Source organism: Chrysemys picta, chromosome 2 (genome assembly GCF_011386835.1).
Source record: "Chrysemys picta bellii isolate R12L10 chromosome 2, ASM1138683v2, whole genome shotgun sequence".
Classification (NCBI taxonomy): Eukaryota; Metazoa; Chordata; order Testudines; family Emydidae; genus Chrysemys; species Chrysemys picta.
This window is the reverse complement of record NC_088792.1, coordinates 2,349,733-2,368,676: the sequence shown is the minus strand read 5'-3', so window position 1 is coordinate 2,368,676 and position 18,944 is coordinate 2,349,733. Positions and strand designations below refer to the sequence as shown.

The 18,944-nt window shown below is 46.4% G+C and overlaps 1 protein-coding gene across 1 annotated transcript in view; it reads right to left on the bottom strand.

Annotated features, from left to right (window-relative positions):
* Positions 1–10,355: 10,355 nt before the first annotated feature.
* The window catches only part of LOC135981870 (verrucotoxin subunit beta-like), a 28,357-nt gene continuing 19,768 nt past the window's right edge, over positions 10,356–18,944 (bottom strand). Inside the window, exon 5 of the mRNA XM_065586505.1 lies at positions 10,356–13,715. Within this exon, the coding sequence (XP_065442577.1) occupies positions 12,955–13,715 (761 nt within the window). The 3' untranslated portion in view covers positions 10,356–12,954. The remainder of the gene's footprint in view (positions 13,716–18,944) is intronic.

Here is an 18,944-nt window from a genome sequence, read left to right as displayed (position 1 = left end):
ATTGGCCTCTCAGAGTTGGTAAGACAACTCCCACCTGTTCATGCTCTCTGTATGTTTGTGTATATATCTCCTCAATATATGTTCCATTCTATGCATCCGAAGAAGTGGGATGTAGCCCACAAAAGCTTATGCTCAAATAAATTTGTTAGTCTCTAAGGTGCCACAAGTACTCCTGTTCTTTTTGAAGATAATAATACTATCCCCATTTGACAACCAAAGAATTGAGGCACAAAGAGATTAAGGTCAAATTTGTTAAGTGCCCACTAATTTTAGGTACCCCACATAAGCTGACGAGGGCCTGATTTTTCAGAGTATTTAGCATTTTTATAGCACTTCATATATTCAAAGCCTGGCTCCCATTGACTTCAGTTGCAAGTGCCCAGCATTTCTGCAAGTGCGCCCCAGATGTCTAATTCAGCATCCAGAAAACTACAACACACAGCTGTGGTCAACTGTGAACATTTTGGTTTAAGTGACTTGCCCAGCATCATACAGGAACTCTGTGGCAGAGGCAGGGATAGAATCCAATTATCCAGTAAGGCATCCAGTTCCCTTAGCCATGAGAACAGTTGATGTTTGGTACAGTGTTCTCCCCCTTCTTGTACCTCATCTTATACTTCTGTGGTACAGACCAACGCTCAGTCTTTTCACGGCTTTGAGAGATTACAGAGTTAAATCTGATAGGAGAGTGAAACAAAAATAAACTCTAAAGGGCAAACATTTACTAAATCTATATACCTATATAGAGACACATAAATGCACAACAGGTTATTTATATAACCCTTCTGTCAGGTGTTGTTGGCAGCAACAAGGGCCAGGAATTCCTCTTAAAATTACAGAACAAAAATATTTTATGCCTCCACCCAGAAACCTGGGAGAAAACAACAGTGCCTTTAATAGGCAAAACTTCCCCATTCTCAAGCACAAGTATTTAGAAAACAAAACATTTATTAAGGAGGTGGTCAGCTGGCATATGTGCGTGTTTTCACGCTGTGCTGTCCCAGCCCTGCGCAGAAAGCTGGCTCAGTAGACCTCAATAGCACTACCCAGAAAGACCACAGGCTCAGTTCAGTGACGAAGGCGCTGGGCCAGATTTATTGTTGATGAAGCACAGTACTAGCGCCCCATAGGAGCTACAGGGACACTAACATGTATGCCTGTGACAACAGACCAGTTCAGTCAGCAGCAGGACTTTCTGCTGTCCCCTCAGCTAGACAAAGGTGCCCCTCTTGTGACTTCCCTTCTCATACATTGATACAAACAAGTTACATGATACACTCCTGACGTGCTTAGTTACCCTACACCTGGCACCTGTTGGCTCAAACAAAACATCCCTGTGACTGTGTGCACTTACTTCTCGTGAGCACCTCCTGTCAACCAGGTGTGAACCTGCACTCTCTCTGCTTGCAGTGCCCCTTGTTGGCTGTTACCCTCATCAGCAGATCTTCAGGGGCTCAGCCCTCCAGCCAAGTCACACACAGTCTAAACACATGGAGGAACCCTTTCCACAGTAAACGGTCCAACAGGGCCAGTCCCTACCCTCTGGTTACCATTGTTAGCACTGTCTCTGGGCTCAGTCCTCAGCCCTTTAAGGGCGAGCTTTAAATCCCGGTCTGCCCTGGTATAGAGCACTGCCCCCAGCAGGGCTGGAGATTCTAGGTCCTTTACTAGTTCTCTGGTGTCCTTTAAGTCCTGCCCGTCACTTGGGCCTCTAGACAAGCCCTTATCCCCTTCCCAGGGCTTTGGCCACACCGCCAGTGGCTGCTGCCCTGACCTGGGCCCACCCACTACTCCGGGTCCCGACCCAGGGACCCTATAAATAGCAGCCACATAGTGCCTCTTGTGATAGTTGCTTCTGCTATTCCCTGGGCCACTTCCTATCTAGCCCCTTCCTCTTCTTGGGTTCTCTGTCTGCTCCTGTTTGAGCAGGGTCTCGCTCAGGCCTCCTTGCCTGGAGAGTTTCTGAGTCTGTCCTGATTTCTCAGGGTCTTCTCTCAGGCCTCTTCACCTGGAAAGCTTATAACAGCCTGTCCCTGCCTGTGCAGGGTTTCTCCCCAGTCCCTTTACCTGTGGAATTTCACAGCGTTTGAGCTTTCCAGTCCTATCCCTTCTGCTGCCAGCCAGTAACTAACATGCTCATACTCTGAAGCTCCTTTTAACTGAGCCTTTCGGCGCTGATTGGCTGTTTCCCAGCAGCCTTTCTAGGCACACCTGGAGCACCTACCTTTACTGCGCTCCTTTTCTGGGGTGTGGTGTGGTAGGACAGCAAGGCCTCCAGCGGGGGGCCTCAAAGGCCCCAGGACACCCCATCACAATCCCCATCCCTTATCCTGTCCTTCGATCCCTGTCTTACTTGGGTCAGCGTGTTCTGCACTATCCCCCACCATTGTGTTTATGCCATAACACTGTTTGGATGTACCAGTGCTAGCCTTCTGGGATGCATTTATGTGAATACCTCGCACCAGGTACTTCTTAGGAGTGTCTGTGTTTTAGCAACACTCGCCGTGCCTTTGCCAAGCTCATGGACCAGAGAGTGAGCTTGTAAGCAGGTTTTTGCTGTATGACAGGGCCTGACTTTTGCTCATAGCCTGGCCTGGCTTTTGCTGACTTTGGTTCAGGCCTCAGGCCTTGTGCTCCAGGATCTCTCTCTCGCCTATATTCCCCTGCTATTTGTCTTTTTATGGGGCAGATGTTTCCCCATCATCCCAGAAAAGCGTAATGCCTGGACTGAAGGATCCAGTCAGCTAAACACTGTTATTCATGCCCCATCTGTCCTTTGGTCTGCATATTCCCATGTATGACCAATAGACAGATTTTAATTTTCAATTGTTTTTAGTCCTATCTAGTGGGCCTGGGAATGTTAGGTCCAGGAAGGTGGTCACATTCTCTCTTTCTGGCTCCTCCAGAACATTTCCCTTCTCCAACTTGCTACCAGAGAGAGAGGAGCACTTGTGTCACCAGGGCCTGAGACAAGGACCCGCAGGTAAAGTGAGTCTGCTCTCCACAAAGGCGGGGTGGGAAGTGTATTCGCTGCACAGAGCTCCCCACCGGCATTTTCCCCTGCAATTAACTAGGCAGCCGGAGCTTGACACCATCCAGTCTGCTGGTCACTAGCTATTCACAGCACATCCTGCGGTCCCCGTAAGGATCGTTACACTGCGAGTAGCTTGCTCTGCCTGCCTAGTTTGGGTTCCTGTACTGAACTTCTGGGACTTGTAGCTGTTTTTCCTTTTCACTGAAAAGAAAACACACACACACACACACGGAAACGGCAGCAATCACATGCAACAGTGATTCGTAGACCTAGGAAGGGCTGCAGCTCCCCAGGACGCACTGTGAGCAGCCAGCCACCCTTGAACCAGAATGGGACACGCTCCCTGACCCTCTCACAGCTGATGGGTGTATCTGGTCCCATCACGGCTCTGGGGAGAAGGCTGGTGTAGGAAATAGACCCATTCTTGGGTTCAGATCTGTTCAGCCCTGACAATCTCCCCCCATCTCAGTTGTACCCCCCTGTTCCCTCTAACCTTTACTGATCCTAGCCAAGAAATCTGCTGACTTGGCAGCCATTAGCTGAGACACTGAGTGCAGGAAGCCAACAAGAGGGGACACCAACTAGCCTGACCCAGAAACACGGAAAAAGACAGACCTGGATTCTTCATCATTTCCCAGTTTATGACGAAATAATCTTCTAGTTTATCTGAAAGGGAAAAGTGACGGTAAACTGCTGAGAGGGTTTTCTGCTCAGGTAGAACATTATTCATTCTTATTGTTTATACTGCAGTAGCACAAAGAATCTCGTTGCACTTGGTGTTGGACAGGCACAGAGATAGACACAGCTTCCAACAGGGGCAATGTTTACCCTAGACTCAGAATTCAGCATCATTCATTGCAGGAAGATTTTAGACCCCTGTCGGCCACTGTTTAATAGACCCGGGTTTCTATTGACAAAGAGCTAAATCCTTGGACTTTGTGAGTAGTTTTTAGGTGAATCTTTGAGTAAGACGTGACGCTGGTATAAATTCAGACTAGCCGTCTATACAGTTATCAAACAGGCTTTTGCTCTAACCTCCTGTTGCTACAGTGGGGACTCATGTATTGGGCTTTGCTTGTTCCTGTGCTGTGCATTGCCGAGGAACAGAAAAGGCAGCTGGCTGGTGCCACCATGTGGCGTTTGCTGTTCACATCTAAAGAGGGACTGTCTTATACCTAAAGTAATTTAAAAGTTTGGGGTCAGATTCTGATCTGTTTTAATCCAATAATCAGCAGAGATGGTCTGAATTTGCATCAGTCTGGCTGAGGTCATGGGCCCGTACTATTGTAAAGCCCCTGTGTGATTTCAGCACTGCTTTATAGTGAAAATTCAAATTTGAAATAAAGGGCAAATTTTGAAGTGAGTCTGATTAGCCACTGGAAGGAGCTTCCCAAGGGGATGTGGTGGATTCTCTGTCACTTTAAATCTATACATTGAGATTGGACGTCTGTTTTCTAAGACAGTGTTTCTCAACCTTTTCAATACCAAACACCTGCGGTAGAGTTGAAAGGTTCAATCTAAGCAGGGAACGTGTGCAAGCAAGAGGGCAAGTGACTGGGATGTAATGTAATCCTGTCTGTCATTTGCTTGTAAGGAGGTACCCCAAGAGTCCACAGGGTTTGCCCCATTTGAGCTCCTGTATGGGAGAAAGCCAGGGGACCTCTGACCTCTCAGCAGACATCCTGGAGGGTGGCAATGAGGCAAAGGGGGAGCCAGTGGCTGAGTATGTACATACATTTAGGAAATATTTAAAAACTAGGATAGAAATGATTCTGCATAACCTGACTAAAAGCCAAGCTGCACAAAAAGCTTGGTACGACCAATGCCTGTGAGCGATCATTTGGTGTAGGGGAATTGGAGCTGGTGATACTCTCTGTAAAAAGGCAGAACATGCAAAACTCATGGGAGGGGCCGTATGAGGCTGTGGAAAGGGTTAACAATGTTATTTACCACGTACACGGGCCCCATAGCGAGGCTGCTCCACGTTCGGTGCATCTAAACAGGTTAAAAGCCTGTCAAAATAGAGAAGTCTTTGCAAACTTGATTATGGAGAAGCCACCCACCAGCATGGCAGGGGTTAAGGAGAGGCTTTGGGCCCCGTTAGTCCTGCCCCATTATACATGCAGCCAATGCCAGGCATGGAGGGGAGAGAAAAGGAGGGAGCCTGGCCCAGTTCAGGGCTGACCAGCCAAGAAGCAGAATCTAGCTGCCTCCCTACCTGAAGGGAAGGGTCACTAGCCCGCCAGCCAAGGCAGCCACAAGGAACCAAGCACTACTGTCCTGGCCAAAGGAGACAGAGGAAGAGGTTTAGGAGCACCCGGCCTAGGAGGAACCTGGGTGACTGAAGCATGGAGAACTTGTGGGGTTCCGACCCTGCCAAACTTACGGCTGCCTCACCTGGAGGAACCTGGGATCACAGCAGGACGCCACCCAGTGTCCAGGCGGGGGCATTACTAGAGACAAGCCACCACAGGAACATGGACTATAGGGGCCATGCTCCAACCTGAAGGGACAGCAGTAGGAAGTGGCCCAGGGCAGTGGACATAGACTCCCCACTGGGAGGTCCCCTACTCAGGAGTTGACTTACACAGGGCCCTGGGCAGAGACCTAGTGGAGTGGGAGGGCCTGGATCCCCCCCATCTCCCCCCACCTTACAGGCTGAGGCATCTTGACCCGAGAAGCAGGGGGCCAGAAGTCAAGAACTCCAACCACTAGGCTGCCTGGCCCTCCAAGCTCTGTTACAATGATATATTGTATAGAGGAAGGTTCTCAAATCTTCAAGTCTCATTGATTTGACCGCTGAATCCCAAATCCTTATATCCTTAGACAGCATTAAGGTATGTAAACAGTTAGCCCCAGCTGAAAAGGCAGAGGTTATGAATGTGTTGCAGAGTTACCAGCAGGTATTTTCCAGCAGGCCAAATGTGAGTCATAAAATGGTCCATAAGATTGACACTGGGGGGGTCAACCCACCCGTAGCAGGGATATCAACCACTGGAAAAATGGAGTAGCAAATCATAGAGAGAGAAAAAGTTTGCTGGAAAGAATCAAAGAGTCAAACAGTCCATGGGCTTCTCCAGTTGTCATGATTCCAAAGAAGGCTGGAACTGCTGTCACATTTCCTGATGCATATCCTATGCCAAAATGGATTATATGTTAGTCCTCTAGGCAAGGCAAAATACCTAGACACTCTAGACCTCACAAAAGGGTATTGGCAAATCCCATTAGACTGCAGAGATTTGGGACTTTGAGTTCAAAGTGTTACATTTTGGGTTAATCAATGCGGGAGCCACCTTTCAGAAGCTCACTAATCAAGTGTTAGATGGGTAACAAGACTTTGCACAGGCTTAGACTGACGACATTGCAATATTTAGCAAATCTTGGTCATTGCATAAAAACCACTTGGGAATTGCACTGACAAAACTCAGACACAGGTCTCACTGTGAAAGCATCAACATGCAAAACAGGAGCAGCCAAAATCCCTTTTTTAGGCCAGTGGGTAGGAGACGGCCAAATTTCTTTTGATCCTGTGAAAGTGGAATCCACTGTTAACTGGCCTATACCCCAGACTAAAAACAAGTGTAGTCTTTTACAGGCTTGGCGAATTATTACCACCAGTTCAGTGACATTGTGTCTGCTATCACAGACATGCAAAAAGATGAATCCAAACAAAATAGTGTGCACAGAAACCTCTCAAAAAGATTTTGATGGGGTAAAGAAAATTCTGTCAGGAAAGCCTGGTCTGGCCAGAATTTGACAAAATGTTTGAACTGTGACTCAAAAAGTAATAGCAATTTTTTTAAGTACATCAGAAGCAGGAAGCCTGCTAAACAACCAGTGGAGCAACTAGATGATCGAGGTGCTAAGGGAGCCGTTTGAGGAGAGATGAATAAGACTGGGGCTTTTCAGCTTGGAATAGAGACAGCTAAGGGGAGATATGATTGAGGTCTATAAAATCATGATGAGTGTAGAGAAAGTAAATCAGGAAATGTTATTTACTCCTTCTGATAACACACAAACTAGGAGTCACCAAATGAAATTAATAGGCAGCAGGTTTAAACCAAACAAAAGGAAGTATTTCTTCACACTACGCACAGTCAACCTGTGGAACTCTTTGCCAGAGGATGTTGTAAAGGCCAAGACTATAACAAGGTTCAAAAAAGAACTAGATAAATTCCTGGAGGACAGGTCCATCAATGGCTATTAGCCAGGATGGGCAGGGATGGTGTCCCTAGCCCCTGTTTGCCAGAAGCTGGGAATGGGCGACAGGGGATGGATCACTTGGTGATTCCCTGTTCTGTTCATTCCCTCTGGGGCACCTGGCACTGGCCAGTATTGGAAGACAGGATACTGGGCTAGATGGACCTTTGGTCTGACCCACTAGGTTCATTCTTATGTTCTTAAGTGTATTAATGCATCAAACACAGGTCTAGGAATGATGCTGATGCAAACAAGGGTGTGATGTGGTGCTCTACTTACGCAGGTATGGCATCTCCTCCTGGCCATTCTGGGGAATATCTCAGCAGGTCGACACCTCTCTCCGTAGTTGCAGACCATTCCTCCACCTCTGTCTCTTTGTCTGCAGCCCCTTTCTTGCTCCAGGAGCTGTTGCAGCCTCTTCATGACTCAGCCATCCGGCTAGGTCACTGTCGTGGTTTCCCCTTCTGGGGGGGGTCTCTTCTCCCAGACAGGCTCAGGCAGCCTTCCTATGCACTGCCCTGATGGTGCCACTTCTCCAGTGGCTGGTTGGGGAACCTGGGTCCACCCTCTACCCTGGGTTCTGGCTCAGAGACCCTCTAGTTAGCAGTCAATGGCTGTTATACCCCAGACCTTCCTGCATTTCTCTGAGCCTTTTCCTAACCTTCTGGCTCTCCCTTCCTTCTCTGGGTCTGCCAGCTTCACGGCTCCCTCCTCCCAGGGAGCAACTGCAGCCTGCACATCTCTGCAGCCTCCAAGCACTCCTCCCTCCTCCCAGGGAGTGACTGCAGCTTTTCCCAGCAGCCCCTTCTGTTGCCAGCTTCCTGGCTTATATAGGCCTCGCCTGTCCTTGCACAGGGGAGCTTCTAATTAGGGCTTTCCTCTCAGCCTTCAGCCTAATAGATTAATTGGCCATCTGGCCTCCATTGACCCCTTCAGGGCAAGTGCAAGGTCGATACCCCATCTCAAAGGGAAAGTAACAAAAAGCATCCCCTTGCTTCCTTAAGTAAAAAACTGACACTCACTGAACAGAATTGATCTGTTCTAGAAAAAGAAAGTGACGCAATTTCAAGGGCTGTCAAACACTTAAGGACTTCTCTATTTAACAGAAAAATTTGGCTCCCGACAGACCATTCTCCATCAGTACGGCTACAGCGAACAAAAAGGGACCAACTCCAAACTACTACGCTGGAGCATCACTCTCCAAGAACATGACATGGAAATTGTGTATCTTAAAAGTAGAGAAAATACAGTGGCAGATGCAATGTCCAGGCAAGATGGTTATAACCCAGTGCCTACGAATCAGCCAGTGTTTGACCCTCCTGCACCAGTGGGTTATAGAAGAGAGGTGGGTTATATTGATTTCAAGGGCCAAAAGAGTTGAAGGTGTAATAAACTCTCTCGTTGTCCAACATTAAACCAGTGTTACAAAAATTCAGGGTTCTTCCTACAGAGACCCTGATTTACTCCGTTTCTTGGCAAACACCCAAAGTATTCATTCTAAAGTTGAAAGTTTATTGATCAGAACACAAGAAAGAACAAGAAATCAAAACCAGCAAAACTAAAATTGAGTACCAGTAATTATGCAAAACAAACAAACAAAACCTACTACAGTCTCTCTCTTTTTGAAGGAAAAATATCGGTCTCTCTTATTTTCAGCAACAACCTTTCTTTGATGAAAAGGCAAGGGTTAATTTTACTCTTAGTCCTGAAGGAGTCTGGTGGCACCTTAAAGACTAACAGATTTATTTGGGCATTATTTCATGCCCAAATAAATCTGTTAGTCTTTAAGGTGCCACCAGACTCCTTGTTGTTTTTGTAGATACAGACTAACACGGCTACCCCCTTATACTTGACTCTTAGTCCTGGTGCATGAAGGACATTCATTTATCCTGTTTTTAACACACAGACAGACACAAGTTGGAGGAGAGACAGGATAGAAACAGTGGGCTGGCGTTCTTGGAGCACATGGCAGCTGATCAGTCAGAATGGATGCTTTAGGCCGGCAGGTTGGCCGCAGCACCTGTTGCTCTGGGCACTGGTTCCCTTTCCGGTCAGGAATGTTATCTGGTTGGCTCCTTTCTCAGATGGGCAGGGCGGGATGGGCCATCTCATCTCTCTGTGGGATGTGTGCAGTACAGTTAATTTCAGTATCTGGTGAAAAGCCAAAGGAGTGAGAGGGAGGACAGGAGGAAGATTAGTTGGGCAGAAAGTAACATGAAAAGGGAAGGGAGATGGAACAGGAGCTTATGTGCGTCTGACTAGAGCCGCTGCAGTGCTGACAATCAGGTATCCCCGCTGCTGGCCTGAGGATTGGATGGCATGATGACTTTTAGGACTCACAGGTGAAGGACTGTGTTAAACTTGTCCTTAAACAAGTGCAAGGCTCGATGGCTTTCCTCTCGGAAAGAGAATCCTTTGGTCTGGTCTGCGCCTTCTGTCTTGGGGTCGAGGAAGATGAGATGAGAGTTTTCAAAAGTGTCTTTTTAAGAACTCCCCAAAAAGGGGAGTGGAAAGTGGGAGGCATAATTCATCCCCTTATTATTTTGTCCACCAATTAAACTCACTTCTGTAAGGCCAAACCTGGCACAGGTAACTTCCATTCCCACATTTGCTTATGTATTCAGTCCATCTCAACACAGTCCTTAAGCCGTATCAACAGGCCTTTTTGTTTGGACTAATTCAGTCTCTGTCTGGTTTTCTTGCACCTGCTCATAACATTCTTTATTGGGCCTAGAGTTCCAGAAAGCCTTGATCCTGCCCTGAAAGTGGCCAGTTCTCCCTTTCTGTCGCTCCATCTTTTCCTCTTTCTGTCTGGATTTATCTGACTGTGAAGAATGCCCACACAGATGAATAGAAATAAACCAGTTCTCAGAGTCAGTGTGTATCACGAGCAGCTGCCCATCCCAGCGCTCAGGATCAGGCACTAACATGTAGCCGTTTCATATCTTCTTTTCTTTTCTTTTATTTTTTCTTTCAAATGTTTCTATCATTTAAAAAAGGAAACTATAACTAAATGACAACTTGGGTTACAGATGATAAATTTGGAGATTATAATGTAGTACTCGTTTTTCCGAACAGATACAGAAGGAGGGGACTATAAAAATGTTTGAATTGACTGGAATAAATTATTAACCATTATTAGTTTATTAGTTTAATTACATGAAGTCATAAAAAGTTCTATTTCAGCAATAGGAAAAATCATATGAAATAGCATAGGGCACCCACTTATTTCTATATAAATCACATTTCAATATGGATGAAAACCTTCAAAGACAAAAATACCTCCACACTCTCCTCCCTAAAAAATATTTATTCCAAAATGCAACTATCTGTAAAATTGTAACCATGTGGCAATGCCATTTTTATAAGGAAATGTCTCTTATTACCTATTTGGGGTTCATTGATGGCAATGGAGCCCTGGATTTCACCATTAGCTTGATTTTGAAATCTGACTTGAGACCGTATTCTTCAGTCGTAGCACTCCTTTATCAAACAGTATTTGTGGGATCAGATAGGGGAACTAATCCGTCACTTTCATAGAGGGACACCAGGTGGGAAGCATTCCCAGTCCAAATAGCTTTGAAACTGGCATTTATGCAAATAGTTTGGGGGAAATGGTCAATAGCAAAACTGAATGCGGAAAAAGAGAAAAGCTTTAATTAATTAATTGTTAATACTCTTTACAATACAGTAGTGCCTAAGGGGAGAGTTGGATCAAAGAACCAATCAGCACAGGGCGTTGTTGGGTGCCTCTTTGTAATTCAAAATAGGAGAAGACACTGCCATTAGTCACAATAGAGACACAAGGAGAAGCTTATAAGAAATGTATCCAACTTGGAAAATCATCTCAAATACATGTAGTGGGAAGAATATCAGCAAGATAATGCACTCAGTTCAATCAAGTGATAAAATATTGAGTGATAAAATTGAGTAATAAAATGTCTGATTTGTAGGAATAAGTTTCAAAGAGGAAGGTGGACCCAGCCAGGAATACAAACTGGAATAAGCAACAGAGGGTCCTGTGGCACCTTTGAGACTAACAGAAGTACTGGGAGCATAAGCTTTCGTGGGTAAGAACCTCACTTCTTCAGATGCAAGTAATGGAAATCTCCAGAGGCAGGTATATATCAGTCTGGAGATAACGAGGTTAGTTCAATCAGGGAGGGTGAGGTGCTCTGCTAGCAGTTGAGGTGTGAACACCAAGGGAGGAGAAACTGTTTCTGTAGTTGGAAATTTTGAAATGAAGATGTCATCAATATAGCGTAGGTAGAGAAGGGGCATGAGTGGACGAGAGCTGAGGAAGCGTTGTTCCAGGTCAGCCATAAAAATGTTGGCATATTGTGGGGCAATGGGGGTGCCCATAGCGGTGCACCAACAGAACAGATATCAGGAATGGCAATATACAAAAACCTGTAGGAGAACACTTCAACCTCCCTGGCCACACAATAGCAGATGTAAAGGTAGCCATCTTACAGCAAAAAAACTTCAGGACCAGACTCCAAAGAGAAACTGCTGAGCTCCAGTTCATTTGCAAATTTGACACCATCAGATCAGGATTAAACAAAGGCTGTGAATGGCTATCCAACTACAGAAGCAGTTTCTCCTCCCTTGGTGTTCACACCTCAACTGCTAGCAGAGCACCTCACCCTCCCTGATTGAACTAACCTCATTATCTCCACACTGATTTATACCTGCCTCTGGAGATTTCCATTACTTGCATCTGAAGAAGTGAGGTTCTTACCCACGAAAGCTTATGCTCCCAGTACTTCTGTTAGTCTCAAAGGTGCCACAGGACCCTCTGTTGCTTTTTACAGATTCAGACTAACACGGCTACTCCTCTGATACAAACTGGAATGAATTTCCAGAAGTTCCTGAAAACCTTGTGGGATGTTGAGAAGGGGTGTTGTATTCCCTTTAAAAATAAAAGTGACCCAGGCAAGGTACTGACAACTGAATGCTTTTTTTTTTTTTTAGAAAATGGGTCACAAAATTACTCCATGCTCAAAGTAGACCAAAAGGATGCATCTAACCAGACTACTAATAGCAAAGGAAACCTGGAGAGAGAGAGGAAAAGTGGAATCAGACTACAGATTCGTGTCTTGGCTCTATTACACTAGACACTTTACACTGGTTAAAGAGAAACAGGAAAGGGAAGCCATTTGCCTTAACTTTGCCTGTATGTATGTGTACATAGTGAATCACAAGAGCTGGGAACTTGCTAACGTATCTGATAGTTTAAAAGACATTTCAACTAGAAACATTAGGAATTTGTTTCATCCTCTGAGAGCTTTTGAGACACCTGTCTCTTGCTTTCTGTGCAGGTGCGTTGGAACCTTTGTTATTGTTATTTGAACTATTCAACTTTTGGTTTGAGAGAGAGCATTGGGCAACTCCTGTTACATCATTCAAAAATCTCTTCAACATGTAGGATGTGGTTCCAGAATCTCATCCAGCTGCTGGGGAACTGAACACTGGTAGAAGATCCAGAAGACTGACAGCTGTCAGTGTGCCATGTGTAGACACAATACAAAGTCTTGTTTTCTCATTGGCCATTGGGGACTTTTTTACAACAGACTTCAGCTCAGCAACGGCGCTATCAGCCTGCCTAGCCAGTGCAGTGAGCCATTGTCCAAGCCAAAGTCCTGGCTCTAACACTGCTATTGTATCACAAAGACGACTGGAACAGGAGCTGAGGGGAGATCTGGGCAGGAGTAAGGGCATCAGCACATGACACAACGGCTAGATTGATCTATTTCTTTCTCCAGTGTTTCCTGTAGGAGGGGGAAATCATATTTGTCTGGGTCCCAGCGGCTGATAAGGAAAACCTGGGGGGAAGTCTCCCCTTCTCCTTTCACCTGTTTTATGCAATCATCCCTGATTTCCTGCAGGACTCTCTGCTCACTGTAGGATTTGCGACGCCTAAAATAATGCAAATCCGTATCCACTTTGGAGCGCACATAGTAACACTTCTTTCCCATCCTCTGAATCTCATTGATGAGGATTTGGTGGCAGGAGGTGAAACGCCCTGAGAACATGATGATGATGAAGTCATAGCGGATGAAATTTACCAACTTCAAATATGTATCTGGCGGAAACCTAGGTAACCCAAACCCTGGTAGCTCCCATATTGTTACATTTGGGTGGTTAGGATGTTGATAAGGTGTTGGCTCCATTTTTATTTCACAGACCCCAATTTCAGCAGCATCTCTATCATCATCACTGAGACCCCGGAAGGCATTTATAAAGCTCGATTTTCCTGAACCCCGCTCACCCGTGACGGCAACATTAAATGTGGTGATTTTTAATGATTTTATGTTCTGATGTTTAACTATCACATCTGTGAAAATTCCTGCTGCAACAGCGGCCTGCAATTCTTTAATCTCCTTTTTGGAGGGTCCAGCAAATGTTCTATTGTCTGAAATTGCATCTTTAGCAGCCTTGGTAGCTCTCGGAACTGGCTCCGTCTGTCTTACGTGCAAATCTTAGAAAAGGAAAAGAAATATATCTATGAATAGGAGACATCAAAACAACCTGTTCACATGGGAATCTGCAGCTTATTGAGGGGGAAAGGGTCATTTCAACATCATCACTTTAAGCTGAGCAAAGTTTTAATGGAGTTTAATAAAAGTTAACATCTAGACAAATTAATGCCCAGTTTCCTTATAATTCCTTAATAACAGAAGCCACCAGGTCTTTGACCAAAATTCTCAAAAGTCCCTAGTCATTGTGGGTGGCCAACTTCACACACATTGAAGGGGCCCAATTATCAGAGGGGGAGTGCTCAGCACTTCATGAAAATCAGGTCACTTCCACCTGGCACCCAAAATGGAAGGTACTTAACGCTCTTTTGAAAATCTCGGTCTTTGACACGAGTTATTGGACAAAGTTAATTAAAAGGGTGAGAAAAAAAATCAAAGCTAAAGTTCAGTTCAGAAGATCCCCCTCAGTGCGTTGTATTTTCAGAACATTCAGAGACACGCTGCATTTCTCATCACCAGCATAACCAGCTAATCAGCCCTTCAGAGGGAGGTGGGGGGAGAAGCTGGATGTCTGTGTCCAGACAGCCTCTCCCCTTCAGCCCTTTCCCTGTGTCCCCTCCTCCCACTCACAACTCTCTTCCAGTGATTTATGGCATTTCTCTGAAAGGCCAGGGGAAAATGGGAGGAGAGAGAAGGTGAAAGGAGTTAGAGGAGATAAAAGGGGAGGAAGAATTTTGTTCTGTGCTGGTGAAAATCTGTGATGGCCAGTGAACAAACCTACCACTTATTTTAGTCCCACTTTAAACTTTCATCTTTTCAGAATGAAGAACTGTCCTCCCACAGGTGTGTGTCCCTGGCAGGTTTTATCTCACACTCACTCACTCTTCTGAAAGAAAGGATGGTCTTGAGCATAACCCACCGGGCTGTGACAGAGTTCTGGGTACAATTCCCAGCTCTGCCACAGACAGCCTGTGAGACATTGGGCAAGTCACTTAGGCCCGGATCCACAAAGGGACTTAGATCTTGTGACACTATGTGTTGTGGTGCCTAACGTTTAGACACTTAGAAAATCACTTGGATCCACAAAGCCTGAGCTAGGCATCTAGATTCCTTATAAAATGCATGGGGAGAGAACGGCACCTAGGAATGAGATCCACAAAAGCCTATATGCTAGGCAAGGAGCCAAAAGGGTTGTTTGCTATGCCCCACCCCTCTCATGGAGATGGGCACCACGCTCCAGGCAGACACTTAGAATATCAGGGTTGGAAGGGACCTCAGGAGGTATCTAATCCAACCCCCTGCTCAAAGCAGGACCAATTCCCAGACAGATTTTTGCCCCAAATGTCCCCCTTAAGGATTGAAGTCACAACCCTGGGTTTAGCAGGGTAATGCTCAAACCACTGAGCTGTCCCCCATCTACAAACAATTCACAGCTGGGAACTGCTCTCCTGGAGTCAGTTTCCTTAGACACCTACGTAGTTTCTTGCGAGACTGAATTCACTGAGGCGGTGGGAGAACCAGGATCCAGTCCCCCTGCTCCAATGACTCTTTATTTATCCAAAGATGAATCCCTTTGTGACAAAGTGGGGTTTTATTCACCTTGTTATGTTGCATGTGAGTCTTACTGTCCTACACTAATACCGTGTGTGCCTCAGTTTCCCTGTGTACTGCACCAATGCCTAGGTGGTGGAGATAAAGGTGTGAGATTTTTGCTGAGGCCCTCAGGGCAGGTGAGGCTGCCCAGCTGTCTGCACGTAGGCGATGGCCGACCCCCTTCGTAACCTGAGATCTAGGAGGGGGATGCGCCCATGTGACACCTTTTGCCCGGGGAGCAGGACAAAGACCAGAGGAGGAGCAACAGGCGTGTTAGAGGCCAGGCAGGGGGATCCAGGGCAGTCTGCTGGGGAGGGCTGTAAGAGGGGGAGTCCAGGCCATCTGGCCCGGGGTCCCCCCAAGATGGACTCTGCTGAAAGTCACTGACTTCTGTGCTCACAAGTTCTGTTCTATGCTGTGTTCCTGCTGACCAGTAAACCCTCCTGCTTTGCAATGCTGGCTGAGGGGCACTGCTGACTGTGGAGTTGGGGTGCGGGGCCCGCTGGCTCCCCCACCAAGGGGAAGCGTGAACAGGGATGTTGAATGGTCCGAGGTCAGACCAGGAAGGTCGAAGCCGAGCAGGCTCCTTGCCCTGGACAGCCCTGAGGGGAGTCGCGCTACCCGGAGTCCTGGCTGGCTTCATACAGAGCAGTGCCCGAGCATCGGGCCTGTGACTCCGTCACACCCTTCAACAGGAGAGTTTGAGAGACCCACCAACACACCCATCAGAATATCCCATAGCTCAGTGGTTCATGCTCTCTCCTGTGTAAAGTGTGGGAGACTCCAGTTCAAATCCGTGCTCCCAGCCTCAAGGAGAAGGGGGATTTGAACCCCGAGTCTCTCACATCCTAAGTGAGTGCTTTAGCCATTGTGCTAAAAGTCACATGTGAGCATCACCACCCCCTCCTTCAGCTGGAATTGGAATGGGGCCTGATCTGGTCGTCCTGCTCAGAGCACGTCTACCAGGTTGGGCCCTTCAAGGAAAGATAGGAGTTTATCCACCGGTTTGTGGATCATGCTGGGGCTTAGGTAGGAGATAGGCAGAGTAAGGCCAGAGAGCACATGCCCAGGAACAGAAACTTAGGTGTGTAGGAAAGTTTTATCCTGAAAATGTAGACACCTACAGGTTTCGGCGGTAGCCAAGCAGGGGTTTAGTGGGTTGCAGTGGTGCCTAAATCTGGGGTTTAGGCACCTAAGTGTCTTTGTAGATCTGAACCTTAATTTCTCTGGGGCTCAATTCTCCATCTGTAAAATGGGGACAATAATACTCCTTCTCTCCCAGCCTATGTCTGTCCTGTTTATTTAGATTGTTAGCTCTTAACAAAATTGTTAAGCTCTTAACAAATTGCCTCTTCTTGATACAGGAAAGAAGGCATCACCCCCTACAGTAAAGGAGGAGAAGCCTCGTACCCCTAAGGCTGGAGAGTCTGCTGCCACCACTGCGAATAGGAAACGTAGGGTAGTGGTGGTCGGAGACTCTCTGCTGAGGGGGACGGAGGCGCCCATCTGTCGCCCTGACATTTCATCTCGGGAGGTATGCTGCCTGCCGGGGGCCCGTATCCGAGACGTTACGGAGGCATTGTCGAGGATTATCCAGCCCTCTGACTACTACCCCATGCTACTCATCCATGTGGGCACAAATGATACTGCGCGGTGTGACACTGAGCGGATCAAGAGTGACTACAGGGCTCTGGGAGTACGGGTGAAGGAGTTTGGAGCGCAGGTGGTATTCTCTTCAATTCTTCCTGTCAAAGGTAGGGGCCCGGGCAGAGACAGATGCATCATGGAGGTGAATGCCTGGCTGCGAAGATGGTGTCGCCAGGAGGGCTTTGGCTTCCTAGACCACGGGATGCTATTCGAGGAAGGACTGCTAGGCAGAGATGGCGTTCACCTTTCGAGGAGAGGAAAGACCCTATTCGGACACAGACTGGCTAACCTAGTGAGGAGGGCTTTAAACTAGGTTCGACGGGGACAGGTGAGCAAAGCCCACAGGTAAGTGGGGAACATGGAGACCGGGGAGATGGGTCGGAAACAAGAGGGAGTGTGGGCTATATTGGCAGAGAGAAAGGAGAGTCAGGACAAAACTGGGAGGAAAGATCAAACCAGTATCTTAGATGCCTATATACAAATGCGAGAAGTATGGGGAATAAGCAGGAAGAACTGGAAGTGCTAATAAATAAATACAACTATGACATTGTTGGCATCACTGAAACTTGGTGGGATAATACACATGATTGGAATGTTGGTGTGGATGGGTACAGCTTGCTCAGGAAGGATAGACAGGGGAAAAAGGGAGGAGGTGTTGCCTTATATATTAAAAATGTACACACTTGGACTGAGGTAGAGATGGACATAGGAGACGGAAGTGTTGAGAGTCTCTGGGTTAGGCTTAAAGGGGCAAAAAACAAGGGAGATGTCATGCTAGGAGTCTACTACAGGCCACCTAACCAGGTGGAAGAGGTGGATGAGGCTTTTTTCAAGCAACTAACAAAATCATCCAAAGCCCAAGATTTGGTGGTGATGGGGGACTTCAACTATCCGGATATATGTTGGGAAAATAACACAGCGGGGCACAGACTATCCAACAAATTCTTGGACTGCATTGGAGACAACTTTTTATTTCAGAAGGTTGAAAAAGCTACTAGGGGGGAAGCTGTTCTAGACTTGATTTTAACAAATAGGGAGGAACTCGTTGAGAATGTGAAAGTAGAAGGCAGCCTGGGTGAAAGTGATCATGAAATCATAGAGTTTGCAATTCTAAGGAAGGGTAGAAGGGAGAACAGCAAAATAGAGACAATGGATTTCAGGAAGGCAGATTTTGGGAAGCTCAGAGAGCTGATAGGTAAGGTCCCATGGGAATCAAGACTGAGGGGAAAAACAACTGAGGAGAGTTGGCAGTTTTTCAAAGGGACACTATTAAGGGCCCAAAAGCAAGCTATTCCGCTGGTTAGGAAAGATAGAAAATGTGGCAAAAGACCACCTTGGCTTAACCACGAGATCTTGCACGATCTAAAAAATAAAAAGGAGTCATATAAAAAATGGAAACTAGGACAGATTACAAAGGATGAATATAGGCAAACAACACAGGAATGCAGGGGCAAGATTAGAAAGGCAAAGGCACAAAATGAGCTCAAACTAGCTACGGGAATAAAAGGAAACAAGAAGACTTTTTATCAATACATTAGAAGCAAGAGGAAGACCAAAGACAGGGTAGGCCCACTGCTTAGTGAAGAGGGAGAAACAGTAACAGGAAACTTGGAAATGGCAGAGATGCTTAATGACTTCTTTGTTTCGGTCTTCACCGAGAAGTCTGAAGGAATGCCTAACAGAGTGAATGCTAATGGGAAGGGGGTAGGTTTAGCGGATAAAATAAAAAAAGAACAAGTTAAAAATCACTTAGAAAAGTTAGATGCCTGCAAGTCACCCGGGCCTGATGAAATGCATCCTAGAATACTCAAGCAGCTAATAGAGGCGGTATCTGAGCCTCTAGCTATTATCTTTGGAAAGTCATGGGAGATGGGAGAGATTCCAGAAGACTGGAAAAGGCCAAATATAGGGCCCATCTATAAAAAGGGAAATAAAAACAACCCAGGTAACTACAGACCAGTTAGTTTAACTTCTGTGCCAGGGAAGATAAT